Source organism: Vollenhovia emeryi, unplaced genomic scaffold (genome assembly GCF_000949405.1).
Source record: "Vollenhovia emeryi isolate VEMERY1.0 unplaced genomic scaffold, V.emery_V1.0 DF939448.1, whole genome shotgun sequence".
In the NCBI taxonomy this organism is placed as follows: domain Eukaryota; kingdom Metazoa; phylum Arthropoda; class Insecta; order Hymenoptera; family Formicidae; genus Vollenhovia; species Vollenhovia emeryi.
In genome coordinates this window covers 20,286-41,242 of record NW_011966918.1, presented here as the reverse complement: position 1 = coordinate 41,242, position 20,957 = coordinate 20,286, and the positions used below count along the sequence as shown (strand labels likewise).

The window sequence follows — 20,957 nt, the reverse complement described above, 5'->3', positions numbered from 1 at the left end:
CCGCCATGTCCTCCATGGTCTATGATGATACCGCCTCCCCCGCCGCCACCTCCACCATAACCTCCTCCGTGGCCACCTCCGAAACCACCGCCACCCCCATAGTCTCCTCCTCCGTGACCACCGCCATGATCTATGATGACATCCCCACCTAAAATAAATTATTATTTTTAGCATGTTATTGTTTTGATTGTAGTCTCCAAGTCTGTTTCTCCTCCTCCTCCTCCTCCTCTCTCTCTCTCTCTCTCTCTCTCTCTCTCACTCTCTCATGAGATAAATATGAGATAGATAAGAGAAAGAAAGAGGAGACAAAGGGAGGAAGAGAAAAGTGATTTTTTTATTTGAAAAGACATAAACATAAAGTGAGTCTTCGCTCATGTTTATATTCATATTCATGATCAACTACGTTTGTAAAAGATTAGTACAAAGAATAATGGGGGAAAAAATATAACAAGTATATGGGATTTTCTGATAAATATTCAAATACATGCATTTTCTAAATATTAAAATAGACAATTTCAAAATATTAGTACTTGTTCTTTGTACATCGAGTCTTTAGTTCATCGTGAACTAAGATAACAGTTAATTGAAAGGTTTTCAATAACATTATGCGCAAAACGTTCTCGAAACCAGAAAAAGATAGCAAATCTTTTAGTTAAAGAAGATCATATTTTTTAGTGTTCTTCTTTCTTACTGAAAGAATCAATATATATATATCGAAAATGCGATCAAACATATACGAAAAATTCATTTAATTTGTTCGTAACAAAACTAAGTATGGCCAATGGTTTACTATTACTTTATTATTATTACTTGTGAGTCATTATATTCAATACATGAAAAGGACTATAAAACTTTAAATAAGAGACTTTTTCTTCTGTCATAATAAAATTCAAAGATATTATTACATTATAAATTCGTTGGTACGCGAAAGTATTACATCAAGATAACATCCGTGCAGTTTGTTAATGCATTTTATCACAAGTCCTTCATCAAACGTACCAATTGTTCAGTAAACAATATAACATCCATTTTTCTTTGCAAACACTTAACACACTTTTTCTCTCTCAAATATTTACTATTAGACAATTTATTCTTATAAAGAAAATTAATGTTGTAAACTTTATAAAAAGGTGGCAAGGTGGATAACTAAAGCATATCTTTAATTTCATTTTTCTCACCTCCGTCGTCATGACCACCTCCAAAACCTCCTCCAAAACCGCCGCCACCTCCTCCATGACCTCCTCCGAAGCCCCCTCCGAAAGCGCCTCCGAAACCACCGCCTCCTCCATAGCTATCACCATGACCTCCTCCGAAACCTCCGCCGTGACCACCTCCAATATCCCCCCCAGGGCCAGAGACCTCTATGTGATGATCACCACCTCCACCGCCGCCTCCATGACCGCCTCCACCGTGATCTTCATATTTTATGACTTTCTTTTCGTGGTGCTCCAATATCTCCGGCAAATGTATCCTTATATGCACACTGAAATATAAAAAGTATACTTAAAACAAGGAACGGCGCGAGGTCTAATTAACGCGCTTCTTAAGGTGTCGGTAATTACAGATTACGAAGAATCTTATCTCTCAGTTTCTTTCACTCATTTCTATGAATTAATATTGCGTCCTGATTAAATTACTTATACATGTAAATTAATTACGCATGAGCGTCTAAGTAGGATGGTATAAATTTGAAACATTAGACTTTTTATGCTACTTCTTACGGATTAATTATTTTCACCGCAAAAGAAAGAGGAATTATTTGGTATTTTTTAAAACTAAATCTCACATTCGCAAGATATTGTACATTTGTCGGTTAATACGCTGATAATTTTACTAATATTTTAATACGATTAAAACTCACTGCTCATGTCCGAAGGTTGCGAGGCTTACTGATAGAATATTTGCAAGAATGAGGGCCTTTATCTGCAATTAAATAAGTATTCTTAATGGTCCATCAATTTTTAAATTTTAGATAAATGAATCTAACAGATAATGCTAAACGCGAGGGAATTAATTCGTAATAAACTTTATTTTACATTTCGTTCCGAATATTACTTACGAGAATTATCTTAGCATTGAATATCCTTGTATTACAAAAATCAAAAAGATTACATGCGCAATTTTTATATTTCCAAACCTTTGATAATCGCATACAAATATCGATATTCACATAGAAGAAAGAGAATCTACGTTAACAACACGGAAAACAATTAATCGCTTGATTCGGTAAAATCATAACTTACCACTTAAATTTTATATTTATGTTTAACAATAAGCAGACTTTATTGCGCAACAAAAAATAACGTCATAAACAATTGCTAGAACAATTCTCAATTAAAATTATTAAAAATTATCGATAAGAAAGCATTGAATAATCAAATGTTCTTTACAACAGCAAAAGTAAGGATTACAAATATTTTTCGTTGAAAAATTTAACTTTCTTGGAATTAATTTTGTTCAAGAATTATTCTCACTAACAAAACTCCGCTGTGCTGTAATATCAAATTTTATTAATTGTAATCACTAATTTCGTACAACTTTGAGAATTATTATAACACACAGAAAACTGCTCTCCTATATATTATTATGTATTAGCTGGGTCAATAAAGTTTCTAATTGTTACAACAGTTCCTTCTTGTCCGCGAAAGTCACGAAACTGTCGTTCGCGCAACTTCAGATTTGGATGAAGAAAAAAAACCCACTGAACGAAGACCACTTTCAAGGCCGCATCGAACCGCACGCAAAGTCTCGAACCTTTCTACCAATTTCTCAGTGAAACGAAACAATTTTCGTCCGTTTTAATTTCTTACAGCGTGTTTGAGTTCCATTCTGGTATCCAGGACGCGGCCGCCCGCCGTACCTTTTCCTTCCTCCTATCCCACGCACAGCTCACCACGGCGACCCGGTATACACTGTCATATATTTGCGGCGGCGGTCTTACCTGTATATATACCAGACGGGAGGAAATACCGGAAGCGCCGAGTGGGGATGAAATAAAGATCGCCGGTACCACCGGAGGTACCACCGGAGGCACTCTCGGAGGAACACTCGAAAAGAAACCGATCGTACGTACGAAACTGGTGTGAGCATTACCCCTCGCCGCACACCCGGGGTACATGTACTTGCCAGATGATGCCCACTACATGCAAGCGCGTAATGCGTTTCTGCGAGCAAGAACGGCCGTGACCCACACAGTTCGATCCTAGAGAAATTCCCATTTGAACTTTCTCGATCTTGCCGACATATGTATATGTATCGATGCTTATGATTGATTACCGCCAGCTAGGTTCGCGATAATCGGGGCAGAGTGTACGGTGCAGTGACTCGTTGGCTTCCGCAATCGATGCTTCGTGAAGTCGTACGAATTTTGGAAACGAAACAGACGTTAAAACTCGGAAGACAGATTTTCTCTCGCCCCGAACTTCCCGTTGCGCTAATCTTACTTTAATTTCACGTGAAAGAAATTAGATTTTTATGTTATGAATACACGGAGGGAATTTTCTCTTAAAATTGATCCTGAACATTTTGAAGAACTTTGTGAGTTTTTTTGAAATTTTACCGTACATTTTACCAGCAAAATGTACACTAACCCAGATAGCACACATAGTTCTATGAATATTCTTCTGGAGTGCAAATATTCTTAATTTCAAAATATTCCAATCGAATATTCTATAAATATATATAGATTATTACAATTAGAAATCATTTATTCATAACAAAGAAGAACATTTTTAGAATATTCATCGAGAATGCCTTTGGAATATTTGTTCAGAATAATTTTTTAATACCCATTGAGTTTATGTATTGCACATTGCTTATTGTGTAATACACTTATCTTATGCAAAATGCAGTGAAACCTGTGATCATACCATATATAGTATAACCGACACGCTATAATCGACAGATTATTCTATTCACATTCGAAAGATTTATAGTGGTACCAGTTGAATGTTAGATGCTGGAGTGATTTTGCACTTTTGCACCTTTCTAACCTAAAAACTGTCAGCTCGCGGAAACATTTGTGTAATATACAAATTAAATGGCTTACGTGTACAGATCGAAAGCAGCTCGCTATTCCGGCCAAATGAAAGAACAATATGGCATCACTGAAACTAAGTTTGCAAGTCTAATAAGAAATAATAGTGAGCAACATATACATACAGTACATGCAGTATGTGTGTTGCTCACTATTATTTTTTATTAGACTTACAAACTTAGTTTCAGTGATGTCATATTGTTCTTTAATTTAGCCGGAATAGCAAACTGCTTTCGATCATCTGTACACGTGCCATTTAATTTGTGTATTACACAAATCTTTCCACGAAACAGACAGTTTTAAGTGCAAAAGGTGCGAAAGTGCAGAATCACTCCAGCATTCCCTTAAACTCACATAAAATTCCTTGAAATGCCGTGTTGTCCCACGATTGCATAATGTGCGGGATAATTTTTGACAGAAATTTCTCACCGTGTAGTGCACTGTCCAAGACACTACCGGGTGCTCTCTTTCTCGCATTACTTATCACTTCCACTATTGCAGTTGGTAACTAGCGATAAGCGCAGTGACATTGCAATGACTAATCTCTATGATTTATGTGTTTATAACATATAAGCAGATAAACATAAGTATTAACATCGAATCGGAACTATTACCAGTGTTGATTGTACACTTTCCCCGAGTTCCAGAACAAAAAGGAGACTAGGAAATAAGATAGACGTATCTCCTCGGGGTTTCTGCTCAAATATTCCAAGCATGAAAGAAACGCACATTTGCAACGCTGCATAAGAAGATGCAGCCTACAAACACCTCTTTGATCCGCCTCGCCGTATATCCATTTTGTTGTAGACAAATCGCATATTTGTCTCCAATGACGTAAATCATACGACATTAACGCTTCTTAAATAATCTATACGTTATTCATGAGGCGTTACACGTCTTGCTGTATGGGAAAAGCATGTATATTCCTCTATAAAGTTTCTGTAACGCGTAGGAATTACTTTGTGTACGCATTAATACGCACGCATAATGATTTAACCTGTCAATAATCGCTTATTGTGTTGTTACGCGAGAATAATTAATAATTGTGCGCGTAATTCGAACAAGAAATAGCATTGATTATACCGATTCTAATCGATCGTAGATATACCAGCACGAACGTGCACGTAACGTGTAATCGATGTGTTAAGATGTATAACACAGACAATGCAAAAACATTGTAGATCCGAAGCTGATTTAGATTCCGCGCTGATGTAATTGGAGATAGCGCGCAATGCATTTACATTTTATTTTAATCTTCAATATATTTAATTTTAATTTCACTCTTTTTCTTTGCTAAATATAGAATATTTTAAGCCCGTACAGCACGCGTGTCTATAAAAGACATCTTTGAGACGTTTTTAAGTCGTCTTTTAGATATGTACTCGTATGTCTAAAAGACAACTTGAAGATGTCTTAAAGGTGTCTTTTAGACATGCGTGCTGCATAGGAGGTAATGAAGGCTACGCGAGAATTCAGGACTATTTGCGTACTGCTCTGAATTTTGTTTTTTCCTTTCGAAATTATTAGTTTCTAAAACAAAATTCCTTATGCTCGATATTATCTTGCGTATTGTATAAAGAAAAGTATAATTAGTTTATAATACATAGTTAATTAGGACAATTTTATTATTTCGAATAAACAATACTGAGAATGTAAGAAAAAAGTATTACTTGTATTGGCTCCATGTACTGGCTAAATGCTTATTGAAAAAGCAAATAGATATAATTGAGATCAACAAATTGTAAATAATTCTATAAAGAAATAGAATAATAGCATACAGTTATTATAATTGTTTAGCTTTTGTAGTGAAAATTCTACAAGCTAGATACCTTTTGAAAGAACAACAATTTCGAATCATAATTTGTTAAGTAAACTTTTATCCATTCATTAAAGTAAATTTGTAATAAATATCTAATATATTAAAAAAAATTGTAACAAAGAGAAATAAATTGAAGAATATGTATTACCGCTTTACTTTTTACATCGGCTTTTCGTTGATTAAATAATAATAATTACGTAAAACATTTAATTTCCTTCCTCTCGGAACGACTCGCTTTCTAGTTTAACAATTAATCAGATTGGAAAAGGACTCCCAGCATATCTATTGAATTTGCGTTATTAACGCAGAACTAATGAGAGTTCGTAAGAACAATAGATGCGATAAATTTCAATTCAATTTGAGCTTCTACTTTCTCAAATCTTCACACTTCATTGCAGGCGTATAGCTTATTGCCCGCCGCACAATATATGCGGGTGTAGATACCGCTACATTCCCAACAATGAAATAACGAGTATGCTCAAACAACTCACCATTTAATCGCTGGGAGATCTTCGTCAGTGCAACCATGTGAAAGCACAGAGTGACGATTTACCTCGCACTTTTCAGTAACATTAATTATCGCGGAGGATTCTCTATACAAGGTGTCCCGCACGTCCAGACTGTTGATTCGCATTTATTACCTTTGTACCAACTTGAAGTTAATTTTTTATTAACACAAACTCACTTAGAGCTATAAATTTGTAATCGTAAGCTGTTGAAAGACTTTTCGGAAAGGGAGAGAGCTTTGGACACACAAATATAACCTGTTTCAAAAACAATCTGTCCTGTTACGAATCAAGTCAAACAATAACATAATAAAATATATTTCTCGAAACGTATTTAAAAAAATACGTTTACAAAGCATTGTTTTAACATCGATCTTAAAATATCTATAATAGAAAAGATAATTAAATATCGCCTTTGTAATTAAAAATATTCAGACCGTTGCAAATTAACGCCTAGAATCGAGAAGAATAATAGTCTTTGTCGATACTTTTACTGAAAAGAAAGCTTAACAAAACGTTTAATGGTTTAAAAAAAATCCACAAATGAAAAGCGATTTACTGGTTTACGACACCCAATATAAAGTTCGCGACGCGATTCCTCAGCCGCGCGTATCTACCTTGTGCAGCGCGTTAATGGATCTCATACACACATACGTCCGGCGCATAGATACCGTCGGGTAACAAAATAGAAAGTAGCAGGAACGCGCAGGAGGTAGAATAGGGTGCAGGGAAAGGGAGAGTGAGTGAAAATAAAAGGGTGAGAGCGAGACCGAGGCCGCGAGAGGCTGGTGAACGGGAAGAGACGGAAACGCATACCATGTCGCACCGAGAAAGACAGTTGCTCGTGGCGGGTAACCGTGAGAGGCTCTCCCGGTCGTATTGTGCCGCTCCTTATCCTTTCACTCTTTTCCCTTATCGTGTTCAAGCCTGCACGGCAAATTCCGCGACGAAACTTGCGGCGAGCACTCGCGGACTTCCTTCTGCCCGGAATTGCTGGCCTTGATTCCGCGCAAGCTGGCATTGACACGGTATCTCCGTTATATCACTTGTCAATTCAACGCGAGAGACGCGGGTTTTCGTGATCTCGGTACAATGCAACCCCCGCTCTCCAATCTCAACGAAGCTTCAATCTTTAATGAAGCCAGACTTGCTTGAGCGAAATAAAATAATTTAACGTTAAACATCTGTTTTTGCTTCTGATCGCATTAAGATACAGTAGTCGATATCGCCGCCGTGTCGGAAAATACACAAACAGGAAATTTTCTCTTAATTTCTAAATATTCTCTTATATATATATTATGTGCAAATAATGAGACTTTTCCGGGAGAAATGATTTTGTCGTGTAGCTTTCACTTAAATAGATACGCACAAAAATACGTGAAACGGCATTTTTTTAGTGTGCGGCGGCAATTAATAATAATTAGTTAGTGATCTATATGAAAGTGTCGCAACAATGTGTGAAAGAGTTAAATTGTAAAGATAACATGGAGTGTACCTCTTACGTTATTGCTAATCATGTAATGCCTGTCACGATACTTGTAGAGGCATTATCCTCAAACAATCGAACTGACTCAATCCCCATTTAGTCCAAGTGGACGATGATTTACAAGCGCGTGTTTTTATGCCTCGTAAAATGAAATTTCTTCTTCGCGGCCGGAGAACCGGTCCCATGCGTTAAACTCTCTACTTTGTGAGCGTTACTCTCTTCAGATAAAACGTGCATTAACTTACGAGTAAACGTTGCGCGAGTCAATTGTAAGAATTGTGCGCACACTAGGAATCACCGATGCCTTCCCTCATTTCGCGCTCGTATTGACACATTTATATATTTTGCTTATACATAGAGGAAAGTCCCCTATTATGAGATAGGCTTCTAATATGAAATAACGGGGGTTTCTGTTGAATTAATTTGTCATTGAATTTGAAGGTAAAAATATACCTAAATTCATATGGGAAGGCACCGGTGATTCCCAGTGTTAAACGTATTTGCGGATGAAACCGGGAGAACCCGAATCTTTTTATTACAATTCATCTCGCGCGTGATTAGCTATTGAAGTTTCCGAAATATATATTTTTAAAAAGGTTTATGTCTTCCTGCAAGCGCGTCGATTACACGATGGAAATTTGATCAGCATCTCGAACTTCCTCCTGCCTGTGCTGATGCCTGCCTTTGACGATGCGGCTCGACTGACACCCATTACTTTCACACGCTTCCGCGAGAAACCGGTGGTGAAGGTGCACCGAACGACCTTACCTTGCAATTAAGATCAAGATCAGCCTTTCGCGGTCGGGAATAAAATCGATTCGCCGATAGCGGCGTCATGCAATTCGATGCAAAATATACGAAGCGAGCAGCCTTCTAGCAGACATTGCGAAATTACGCATCTCCAGAAATATTGATAGTAGATTGTCGCAAAAAGCTTGTTATTTTTGTCGTTCAAAATAGAAATCAAAATTGCGTCAAAACTGTCGGGGACTTTGATTATTTTTATATTATATTCAGTAAATTTTCAATTTTTGTTCTTAGAGAAAAAGACTTTCTATTTAACGTAAATATCTAATGCAATAAACAGAACTCAATAGAAAAGCGACAAATTCCAAAAAGCACGTACGATCGGTATAAATTCAAAATGGATTCACTTTTTTAAATTCTTAGCGTAATCTGATCGAAATAAACTCAAGAGAATTCGTTTGCGGTAGTTCAAAATGGATTCCATGTATGTATAGAAGTTTTTAACTTTGCGCGGAGGTAAATTAAAGTTTTAATTGATTTTATATCTTATTATTTATTATTTTATACTTAATATTGTAGAATTAAAGTTTTAAATTAAAAAAATTTCCTCGTATTTAAAAGTGAGCTCAGAATTAGTGATATAAAAACTAATTCTTTTTTCATTTTTAAGAAGGTTTTTAAAAGAACGGGATGGAAAAAGAATCCATTTCGGATTCTCCGATGCTACTTGAGACCCTTTGCATTAATCTAATACAACCTATTTGAGTTTTCTTAATTAATTTCATCATTTTATCATATGTACGTATGTGCATACACAGTCGTTACTTGTATGAAGCGATATAAATTCAGTCTAGCGATACGAATTCAATATGTAAATGTTAGAAACAAATCGAGACTTAAATGACAGACAACATTAGAAAATTTAAATGCTTATTCATCGATTCCTGACACGCACAGAAAGTCCCAATAAAGAAAAGTGGAAAATTAATATTTTCAGAATTATAAACACCCGGGAAAAAATGGAAACGTCTATCTCAATCACGTAATATCTAATTATATCCAGTTCTAAAATCATCATGTCTGACACTTTTATTGAATATTCAACGTTATTATCTATCGAGATCTTATGTTCTCTTAGGCCGGTATTCATAGTCGGATCTTATATTCAAGACCGTCTTGAATTTATCTAAAGATGCTGTATGGAACATTTGATTGGTTGCGGAGTATCTAGAGATGATCTTAAGACGGTCTTGAATATAAGATCTGACTATGAATACCGGTCTTAGAACATTCAATTATAGATTTAGTTCGATCTCAATAGATAACCTCGAACATTACAAGAAAAGTGTCAAATCTTTGCGGATCTGATGATTTTTACAATGAAATTTCATAAAATATAATTAAATATTACATAATTGTGACATAAATAATGGATTTTTCCTTTTCTTCCCGGGCAGCCAGGCATTTTTGGAAGAGCTCGCACTTGTACGGTACAAAGATGTGAAGCATATGTGGAAATGGGAGGGGAACATGTAGAAAACCTTCTGTGAACTTTGGCGTTTAAAAGAATTCTTTTTTTTTCTTCTTCTAAATAAATAGAATTTACTTTAACCAAATTAAACAATTGTACAACTGCGAAAACATTAATTTCTTGAATACTTTTTCTGGGCCTTTTTTAAAATTTGGCAATCAAGAATCGCAATTCGTGCGTGAATCGTATTAAAAATCGGATAGGAAGCCACATTTTAGCAGAGGATGCCTCGTTTTTGCTTGTTGACGCTTTATAAAAACCCGATTTGATTCGCTCACCGCGAATTATCGTTTTTCTCCCGAGCCCTTTCCCGATCCTTTCACTTTCCCTATCCTCTGCCATCGATTCCCTTCTTGCCGATTACAACCGTGAGCGGCATCTATACAGCATATAGACGGTGCGATCGTGGAGAACGGCTTTCTCGACTTTCAAACGTTCAACCGGTCATCGGTCTTCCAGTGAAAGTAACCGGAACGAGAGAGGATGCGATCTCCGCTGGTGACCGTGATCTCCCGGCATTACTCTGCTCGAGTGTCGGACAAGGCGGCCGATTTTTACAGCCGCCTCCATGACCGCTCGACCGTGGAAACGGCGCGCGTTTCCGACCAGTCAGATTTAACGGCCGTCGTGCATATTTATTACCCGCAAATGCCTTCAATTGCTATTTTTACAAAAAGAAACTCTGCAACCGCTGATGTGACAGTTGCCATTGTGGAAATTCGTACCTCTTGTTCTTGCCACAAATTAATAGATATAAACAAATATCGTACAATTATTATATTTGCAAATGTCTTTTTAGACAATTAAAAGTGTTCGCAATATTAAGGGGATGCTGGAGTGATTCTGCACTTTTGCACCTTTTGCACTTAAAACTGTCTGTTTCGTGGAAACATTTGTGTAATATACCAATTAAATGGCTCACGTGTACAGATCGAAAACAGCTTGCTATTCCGGCTAAATGAAAGAACAATATGGCATCAGTGAAACTAAGTTTGTAAGTCTAATAAAAATGAATAGTGAGCAACACACATACCACATGTACTGTATGTGCGTGTTGCTCACTATTATTTCTTATTAGACTTACAAACTTAGTTTCAGTGATGCCATATTTAACGGTTCATCCGATAATTATTATATGTATAAATGCGCGTAATCAAGATGATAAAAATAATAGTTAAATACTCTTTTGCGTAAATTATTCATTAAGTCGAGGAATGGAAGTTGAAAGGGACATTAATAATTATTTCAGTTTAATCATTTTCTTCATACATCATATGTATTTATTTTTTATACATTGCAAATATATTAATATGTAATATTTCGTACTTAAAGAATCGTCAGATATACATATACGGTATATTATACATTTTATAACGACACTTCGGAATGATATTCCTCGTCCTTTACATATTAACGGGAGAAGTCGAACGTGTGTACGACAGATGAACTGAAAACTTATTCGGTTAGTAGAAACAATTGAAACAGATTTCTTCAACTAATATGTCATGCTAATTACATATTAGAGAGATCCGGTCGCGACGAAATGTTTGATCGATAAATTGATCATTCCCTCATAATTCTTTCATATTTACAGCTTCAGATTCGATTATTAATTTTACAATTATACGTCTAAATATTCATAATTTGCACGTAATGCTTTAATGTTTGTGAGAATAATAGTAGCCTGCCTTACGAGCCCCTAAAATAGTATCATTACATTTATGCAATCTCAGGAATGACGTCATACTGTTGCGTACAAATCTTAGGTATTTGAAATTGTAGCGATGCGCAATGCCATCCACTTCACGACATATCTTTCTCGCGTACAATCTTTCAGTCACAGATTCTTTGACAAATTGAAGTAACATAGCAATACGTACAATTTAAAATCATTTAAATTCATTATTCATGCTCTATCCTAATTGAAAAACATTATGTAAAAAATATCTCATTTTTATTTCTTACGACAGGACAGTTAAGCAATTTTTTCAATTTTTCAACAGTCCGTGTCCGTTTTTCGAGACTGAAAGTTTGTCCAGCGACCGTTACAATCTCTTTTCTCGCATTCGAAAATCATATAACGTTTAATTATAATTTGAAAATATAAAATTGCAAGATGTAACGTGACAAAATGTAAAATTAATAATATTCAGACCGCGTTGAAAATTGTCGTACGGTGCTCATACAGACGTTAATGTTGACTTTCCTTATAAGTAATTTCTTACGAATAAAACAATACATATAAATAATCTATAATGAGACGGGCAAGCTCGACGAGACTTGTTCAAGGTATCGAATATTTTGCAAACACAAATTCACACATTAATCCTGATTAAAACAAAGTGAAAGTAAAATTCGCTAGGACGTTAAGAGAATATTTCCGTAACTTCATAATACCACTCTGTCATGCTCAATAATTTGATACGATCGTTTCATTTCATTACTATTATTAACTTTCATTTTCCTAAAGCTGATTACTGAAATATACTTGATTTATTCACTGAACAATCACTGCAAATCCAAGTGTGTTACGTTGGGTCGAAGGTGCCTTTTACGCGTCTCTCGCCGCTTAAAATCGCGTGTATCACATGTCCCGATTTCAAATGGCAAGAAAACCTGTAAAAAATGCCTTCAACTAAACTGCACATATATCTCAAACAGCACGCGTGTCTAAAAGACATTTTTAAGATGTCTTTAAGTCGTCTCTTAGACACACGTAGCATAGTGCATTGGCTGAACATTGGCCCAATACAACCAAACATCGGGCCAATGTTTGCCCAATATTTGGTTAATGCACTGTGCTACTAAGGACAACTCGAGAAGACGTGCTATATGGGCTGTGTATAAAGTGATTTAGAATTGATATGATTGAATAGTTAACAAAATGTGATGTGACATTTTCATTACCTACTATTTCCGCAATTTTAATTAAGATCATCACATTATCGCCCCGAAGTTATTCTACGTGTATTATTACACGGAGGAAAGTTTCTAGTATGAGATAACAGGCTTTCAACACCCAAATTCAATCGCAAATCTTTTTTCGCAACGATTGCAGAATCTAACAATGAATTTCCCACTAAACAGATTTCGCCCGAAGGGTGATAAATTCATAAATGGAATCAACAAATGATTTAATTATAATATGAAAATATAAAATTGTCAGATGTAACGTAACAAAAAATAAAATTAATAATAATCAGACCGTGTTCAAAATTGTTGACTTTCCTTCTCCATTTATTTAACAGAAACCCCGCTGCCTCATATTAGGGACCTGCCTCATAACAGGGGACTTTCTTCTATCTTTTATTTGCTTATAATTTCAAAAACACTACCTTAGATACTTTTGAACATATGAAACAAAGAGGAGATTTATCAAAAATTTGATTTCATTTAGAATTGTACATGCAATTGTCAGATAAGTAAAAAACAATCTCTCTCTCTCTCTCTCTCTCTCTCTTCTCTTCTCTTCTCTTCTCTTCTCTTAAAAATAGAAACGTAATACAAGCGTAAAATATTTCTACAATATTTTCACCATAAAATGTTCAGGGCAGGAATTTTTCTCGGACAATTCGTACAACTCATATGAACAGTCGATTTTCGTGTGAATAGTAAAGTTCTCGTGAGAAAGTAAATGTTGACAGTGCTCCAAGCTCATCAAGACGTAGAGACCAATAAGAGATCCTAAATAAGATTTAAATTAGAAACATCCTACCAAGTTTCAAACGTTACGTATTTATATGTATATCGTTACCGCGCACACTGCGGAATATCTGCACATATACAAATAGTTGAGAATTTCTAGGGCACAGCCAACCTGTGGCCCGCAAGCCGGATGCGGCCCGCAATATTTTGAAATATGAAAAATTGGAGAAAGAAAAAAAACACTAATGTTTAAAACAGCTTTGGTGTTTTTTCTTATAAAAAACTTTTTTTAATCTAACATTTTCAAGACTGTTTCGGTCTATCGAAAAGTTTGAAAATGTCGAACGTGGCCCGCGAATTGAAAAAGATTGGCCGTACCTGTCCTCGAATCTGGACGTAATTTTATTCAATTCACATTCCGACGCGTCAAATTTCGCGACACGAAAATACCCCCTCCCCCTCATATTTATACATTCGTGGCAACACGTTACGAACGTACGTTATGTTGCTGTGTCTGCGAGAAGAGAAGTTAAATTGATCAAAATCACATTTTATTTAAAAACGTCCAATCATTGACGTCCGACGCGCTCGCATTCAGAGACCTCGCGGCATGAAATTGACCGGTCCTTCCGGCTCTTTCACGAAAAAAGACAGTGGATCTAAATTATCAGTTACGTAAATAAAAAAAATAAATACTCCTTAAATACAATAAAGAACTTTGTGCTCGCACGAATCGGGCGACGTTGATATTCCCGCGCGTATCCCTCGCCTACCCGTGGGCGCTCGGAACAAACCCCGAGCCCGCCGATACACCCCCGTGGGGTGCCAACGATAGCTGCTGATACGGTGCGCCTTGTACGCCCATCGTTCTGAAGTCATAGGTCGTGGTGTCCCCGTGATCCTCCCGTACGGCGTAGCCCTGCTTGGACTGAGCGAAACTGGAGAGCCAATTAGCACCGCCGGTCGGGCCGCCGAAGCTGGCACCTGGTAGACCGGTGGTCGGGAAGCCAGCGTGCAGCTGCTGAGGCGCGGAGATCGCTCCGGCCGTCGCGAAGTGGGCGCCGGCGGATAACACGCTCGGCCAGGTCTTGGTGAGCTCCTCCAGCTTTCTCTGATACTCGTCCAGGGACACGGTGTCCCGCAGCACGATACCGTCTTTATTACCGGCGATAGTTGCCGACGGTATACCCACCGGCACCACCACGGCCCCTTGCACACCTGTGGTAGCGGAGGGAATGGCAACGGAAGTGGAAGCGGTGGCGGCGTGAGCGTACGCGGCTGGAGGCGTATCTGGGGACAAACCCTCGGTGCCCTTCGCCAGGGAGTCCTTGCTCTTCTCTATGACGCTGCTGAGGGCATGCTGGTTCCTCAGGCTGAGGTCTTTCTCAATCGAGCGCGTACCATAATACTTGTTGCTCACGTTGTCTTTTAGACCGCCGCCCCTGGCAGCGCTCTCCATGTCCGAGAAGAACGAGTCTATCTGCGGATTTTCGTAGGAATGCGCCGTCGCCGACGTTGCGTATTCCTGACCTACAGACGTGAAACTGGTTGGCGGGTAGTCCGGAGCAGCCGGTTGACGCCCGTAAGCGCCAGGGTATCTAAAGCGAGCAAGAGTCATGTTAGGAAAACCTGGTCGCGAGTGGAAACTAGAATAAACCGATCAAGATTAACCGGTATCAAATATACCAGTTCATCCTCTTTTGAATGCAATATGTGTCATTTGTACTAGTCGAACTTCTTGAAAGTAAAAGCGTTCGTCTGTGAGAAGTCAGATAATGCTTTGCACGAATCCCATACAGCACAGATGGTTGCAGTTACATTGCAGAAACGTTGCAATCTTGCAGATTGCAGTGCAATCTTGCAGAGACATTGCAGGGATATAAAATTGCAAACTTTCGATAGTAATATTGCAGCAATGTTTCAAAAATAATAAAAATACTATATTTTCTATTTAAAAAATTTTTCTAATTACGAGAATTTTATAATGTTATTTTCGTTGATACCAATAATGCGCGAATTATTAAGTACTTGATCAGTGCGGTGTTGCTCGCAATCTCCATCTATTCACTATTGCGAAGCGACATAATCTCCTTAGGTTGCTTCGCAATAGCTTGTTGTGTATTGAAAAAGGCCCGGATGCATATGTAATTAGTAAATTCTCTGCTTATGTACAACAACAACAAATTATTCCAAAGATATTTCACTGCAACATTGCTATAATGTTGCACTGCAATCTCTTTGAGGGCGGACATTTCAACGTTGCTGCAATCCTCTAGAAACGTTGCAGCAATGTTGCGCAACGTTGCTGCAATATTACAATCTTGCAATGTAACATTTTTGCAATCTTCCTGCAATCTTTCTGTACTGTGTGCGATTACTTATTGACAAATTTGAAAGCAACATTGATGTTTTTATACAAGTTACGCAGTCAAGTTTTAAGGGGAACCTAAAGCCGCTAGGGAACTCGATCAGTGGCGGTAAAATAGGAGACGAAATTAAAAACGTCAATTATCGACATATTTAATTCCAAGTTTTACTCGGTCCGACAAATTTATAGCCAATCAATTTGCAACTTTTACGAAAAAGTAGCAATTTTATTAGCTACACATTGCTCAGACCGAGATTGGATCGAATCGTAGCATCAGCATCATCAACCCCATGGCTTTACCGACAATCTGACAGATAATTGGCAGCGACCTCTTTCGAAAAAGCCTGCAACTATTTCTACACGCCTTCTAGACTTGGATTTCAGGACTTCCGTTTATTAGAAGTAATCTTTTTTTCTAGGTTATTAATCTTAGTTCTAATTGCACGATATTGTTCTTATATGTTGTCCTTAAAGTATGCTGGTCTTATTTTGTATATATTTATTATAGAATTCTTGTATCAAGCAAATATTGTCGTCGAGTGTACCAAAATATAGTAAAATTTTTTATTGTTTTTCGTGTTTGATATATAAAGTCAACCAGCATAGTTTAGATTGTGCTGAGTAGTTTAATTCCGTAGAAAGTTTTGCATTTCTATAAAGCCAATTAAGAAAATCCTTCAGCCATCTTTCCTACCGACACAGTCAAATATAGTTTTTGTGCTTGTAATTCTTTTTATTAGCTTTTATGCACAAAATAATACCAGGATAAGTTGCGAACTGCACAGCAGAACATTTTCATACTCTACGTACTTAAAACACTCAGTTCAGAAGTCTAATAAAAAAAATTGGTATAATTTGAAAGTTTCAATTCGTAGTTTTAACTAAATTTGAAATGAGCTTTATAAAATTGCAAAATTCTTCCACACGATTAAAGTACACATGAAGACAAAACCAAGGACAGTCGACTTTATATTAAAAAAGAAAAGAAATAAAAAATATCATTTTATATGTGATTGAGGTTAGCTAACCTTAATCACGTAAGACTGTCCCTGGTTTTGTCTTTATGCGTACTTTAATCGTGTGAAAGAATTTAGCAATTTTATAAAGCTAATTTCCAATTTAGTTAGAGCTACGAATTGAAACTTTCAAATACCAATATCTTTTTTATTAGACTTCTGAACTGAGCGTTTTAAGTATGAAAATGTTCTATTATGTGGCCCGCAACTTATCCTGGAATTATTTTGTGCATAAAAGCTAATAAAAAGAATTACAAGCGCGAAAACTATATTTGACTGTGTCGGTAAAAAGATGGCTGAAGGATCCTCTTAAAAAATTACTTCTGACAAAGAATGTCGATAAAACAGACGGCTTTAGGATTCCCTTAACAAAAGTGACAAGACATCTCCACATATTAGGTTGTGAAAATAATATTATTATAATTAATTATAGTTAAACTAATTCTAAGTATATCATTTTTTTATTAGTTACACTATAATTAATTTTAACTGTACAACTATTTTTATTTACTTTATTATTTATTATGCTATAATTATAATTAGATTTTAATACAGTTAGAAAAATTTAATGTCCTTAAAGATAAAAAGAAATAAATTAAAATAAATCGTATAGAGAATGTAAGATTACCTCTCGTGCACGAATGGCAAATTATTGTTCTTGATGTTATCGTACGGGATGTATCCCTTGCCGACAGTGATGCCGTGACTGATGTCTTTGCCGTACGGTACATTCACGTGATTCGCAAATTCAGGACCGTGATCGAAATCATCGCCTCCATACGGCAGCGGCCGGAATGGTTTCTTGTAGTAGCGATTAACGCGACCGTATTGCGCGTGACGAGGAAAGATGTTTCCGCTGTAAGATGCTTTTTTGTACTGACCCGGAGGTCGCCATGGCACCGCTGGGCTCCGTCTTACTTGTCGTGGTACGATCACCACTACCTTTCTGGAAAGGAGAATACATAATGGACAGATTATCTAATGCTTTATACGCGGAGGGAATCTTCTCTCAAAATTGATCCCGAAAATCGTGTAATCGTGGGACAAAGTTAAAGTAAAATGTACACTAAGTGTAATTACTATTAAAATGTATGGTAAAATTTCAAAAAACTCTCATAAAATTTCTCGAAGTGCCGTGTTGTTCCACGATTACATGATTTTCAGGATAAACTTTTGAAGAAAGTTATCTCCGTGTATTATTATTTAATCAATTTGCCAACAGTTTAACAAGCGTTTCAAAAACTTGTAATTAATTGTATGTTACCGAGAATGTGATATATTTATAAAATCGTTTAAGATCCACATTGTTCAAAAATGATTAAATAATTACTTATAAGTTCTTATATTTTTGTAACGTGAGCCAGTTTTTAAAACGTGAATTTACGACTTTGAGATACCGTTTACTGTAATTGATAAGTCAACACTTCTCTCCATACCGATATTAATCTAATTCAATCAATTAGCCTTAATTAAGTGTGGCACGGATACTCACGCATGAGTAAGAAGGGGCTCGCTGATCGCCAGCAGCAGAAGGCAGAGGACCTGCGAACATTAATTGCAGATTATTAACATTTCTATTAACGATAACGAGCGTAAACGATCGAGTAAATCAACTGTCCATTAAGTTGACAGGTTTTCGCACGGAATCATGAGAGCTCGGTCGCGCGTAGAATCTCATTTGTAAAAGTTACACGTGCCGAGGCACGCAATTTTAACACGCTACGGTTGTCATTAGTGCTCGGTTTATGATCACAAATAGCGTAATTATCTAAACCCGTCGGCTCGCTTTTATCGGCCTCGCCTCTTCCCTCGCTTAATCATACTTTCATTGATAAGTATGTACTACGACTTTCACACGATGAAAGTTAATCCTGTCTATGTTGTCAGTTTCTTCTAATTGTAAGTCGCATCCTAGAAATCAGTTTAAATTCGAATAAGCTTTTACCGCGTTTAATTAAACTGCTAATCTTTTTTTTTCATTTCTAGCGATTGTACAAAGAGATTGTTTTAATCCTCAAAGTGTACTGTCATTAATTCTGGTTTACGAAATACGGGACACACGTTCTATTATAAATGCAATATTAAATTGAGAAAAGCGTAGCGCAAAGTCACATTATACTATTTGTTCAATTAAATTGTGAAATTATCAAAATGAATTGTTGCATCTCCAAGGATTAATTCTGTCTTTACTTCTTTTCTATATAATTAAATACATAAAAGTATAGATATGCATATTAAGTTTATTTTTTATGCATAAAGGTTCAAATTTATTCATCTATAATGCAATAATAAAAAGCTATTAATTATTTAAACACAAGCATAAATCTCAATCAATTATTTCGTTAACAAGCGAGATAGGCAACCAGTAAAAATAATAAAAAGATGAATTGTGATTTAAAGAAGTAAATTCTCCTCCTCTTTTCTGTCATTTAGGACCAGTTTCACAAACGTCGGTTAGCTGCTAACCAAAGGTTAATTGATTCTCTGTCTCTTCTTAGATAACAAAATAGAAAAAGAGAGGAAGTTGACTGAACTCTGGTTAACAGTTAACCGACGTTTGTGAAACTGGCCCTTAATCTCGTTTATGCCCAGTGTTTCATTTTCTGGTTAACTGTTAACCAGAGGTTAGTCGATTCTCCATCTTATTATGATCTAAGAAGAGACAGAGTATCTAAACTAACTTCTAGTCAACAGTTAACCAGAAAATGAAAACCCAGGCCTAAGGGTTGGTTTTTCCAACCCCTTGGTAAACTAACTAATAGTTCAATTATATGTCTATCTGTTGAATTCGAAGGAGAAACAAAAACACACATATGCTTCAACTATTAGTTAATTTTCCGAAAGATTGGAACCACCGTCCCTAACTCCAAGACAATGCAAAAGCATTGTACGTAAAATTTGCACGTTTAAATTTGTCACTTTTAATTAACTGTCAAAGTCATCCTACAGATAGCTTATCTGTCTCTTGGTGTCACTCCTTTTGTTCCTTCAGAAAAAGATGAGTACATCTGTACCGTTTATCAGCACAACTTTTTCTGTCTTAAAAGACAGAAGGTATCGCTTCTCAATTAAATAAGGAATTAAATCTCTCTCGTGGCAAAGTTGGAAGGTCTGACTCACCGAGCACCGCATACCGCCGGTCCTTGAACGAGTCGCGCCGCTTGCCCAAGCCCTGATAATGCGCTCCTGACCGTCCTGTCGTCGCGTTATCGGTGTCGTCGCGAGGCACGTGCGGCGAAGAGGCGATGCTCGCCACCTGCTGACCGACCAGAGGCCCGAGATACAATCCGTGTCCGGTCGTGCTCGCCGCCGCGGATGATCCAGATATATTGCGGCTATCTGCGCTACGCCTCTTCTCTTTTATACAAGATAAAAAGAGCATAGACGTGGCGCATAGTCGCCGATCGCCTCCCACCGTGGAAATGCACCGGCGATCGCGCCGCGTCCGCCGTACCATCGCGCTGAATGGAAATGGAGAAGGGTCCCCCGCGGCCTTCGCCGCTAAACGCGGCCGGGTGAGCCGTCGAATTTTTGTTTAGGGAGAAATCGACACTTTCTTCACCGAGCGAGACGGACAGCGTCGACGGCGCGACGCGATGGGCGTACGCTCGCTGCATCCATTATGCGAGAGATGCAGCAGCGAGAGATTACTCCCGGCTTTTTCCCCGCCGGGACGTCTCGGATGAGCCGGGGGACCGATCCGACAGGTGTACCCGGCGCTATCGGTTCTATGAAATGAAAACGAAGCAGCTGGTACATCGCGGACCCGGGGAAGGGTCTCCTCAAACGAAAGTTCGTAGACA

General features: G+C 37.3%; 2 protein-coding genes across 2 annotated transcripts in view; both read right to left on the bottom strand.

Moving 5' to 3' along the window:
- LOC105557597 (glycine-rich cell wall structural protein 1.0-like) overlaps nucleotides 1–2,828 on the bottom strand; it is a 6,489-nt gene extending 3,661 nt beyond the window's left edge. The window contains exons 1-4 of the mRNA XM_012004873.1: nucleotides 2,811–2,828; nucleotides 1,862–1,923; nucleotides 1,179–1,483; nucleotides 32–148 (exon numbers count right to left, since the gene is read on the bottom strand). Of these exons, the coding sequence (XP_011860263.1) occupies nucleotides 32–148; nucleotides 1,179–1,483; nucleotides 1,862–1,923; nucleotides 2,811–2,828 (502 nt within the window). The remainder of the gene's footprint in view (nucleotides 1–31; nucleotides 149–1,178; nucleotides 1,484–1,861; nucleotides 1,924–2,810) is intronic.
- An 8,604-nt stretch (nucleotides 2,829–11,432) lies between these two features.
- Nucleotides 11,433–20,561, bottom strand: LOC105557593. Its single transcript, XM_012004868.1, has 4 exons — nucleotides 20,275–20,561; nucleotides 18,647–18,696; nucleotides 17,783–18,100; nucleotides 11,433–15,368 (listed from the first exon to the last, which is right to left on the bottom strand). Exons 1-4 carry the CDS (start codon nucleotides 20,284–20,286, stop codon nucleotides 14,540–14,542), a joined length of 1,209 nt encoding a protein of 402 aa, XP_011860258.1. The 5' UTR covers nucleotides 20,287–20,561; the 3' UTR covers nucleotides 11,433–14,539.
- Between the last annotated feature and the right edge of the window lie 396 nt (nucleotides 20,562–20,957).

Bases quoted from the DNA above. Each gene is read 5' to 3' on its own strand.
- LOC105557593 (XM_012004868.1), bottom strand. The intron at 18,101-18,646 runs GTGAGTATCCGT...TCTCCTTTCCAG, and splicing joins GAGCCCCTTCTTACTCATGC to AAAGGTAGTGGTGATCGTAC. The intron at 15,369-17,782 runs GTAATCTTACAT...TGCTCGCTTTAG, and splicing joins TTGCCATTCGTGCACGAGAG to ATACCCTGGCGCTTACGGGC.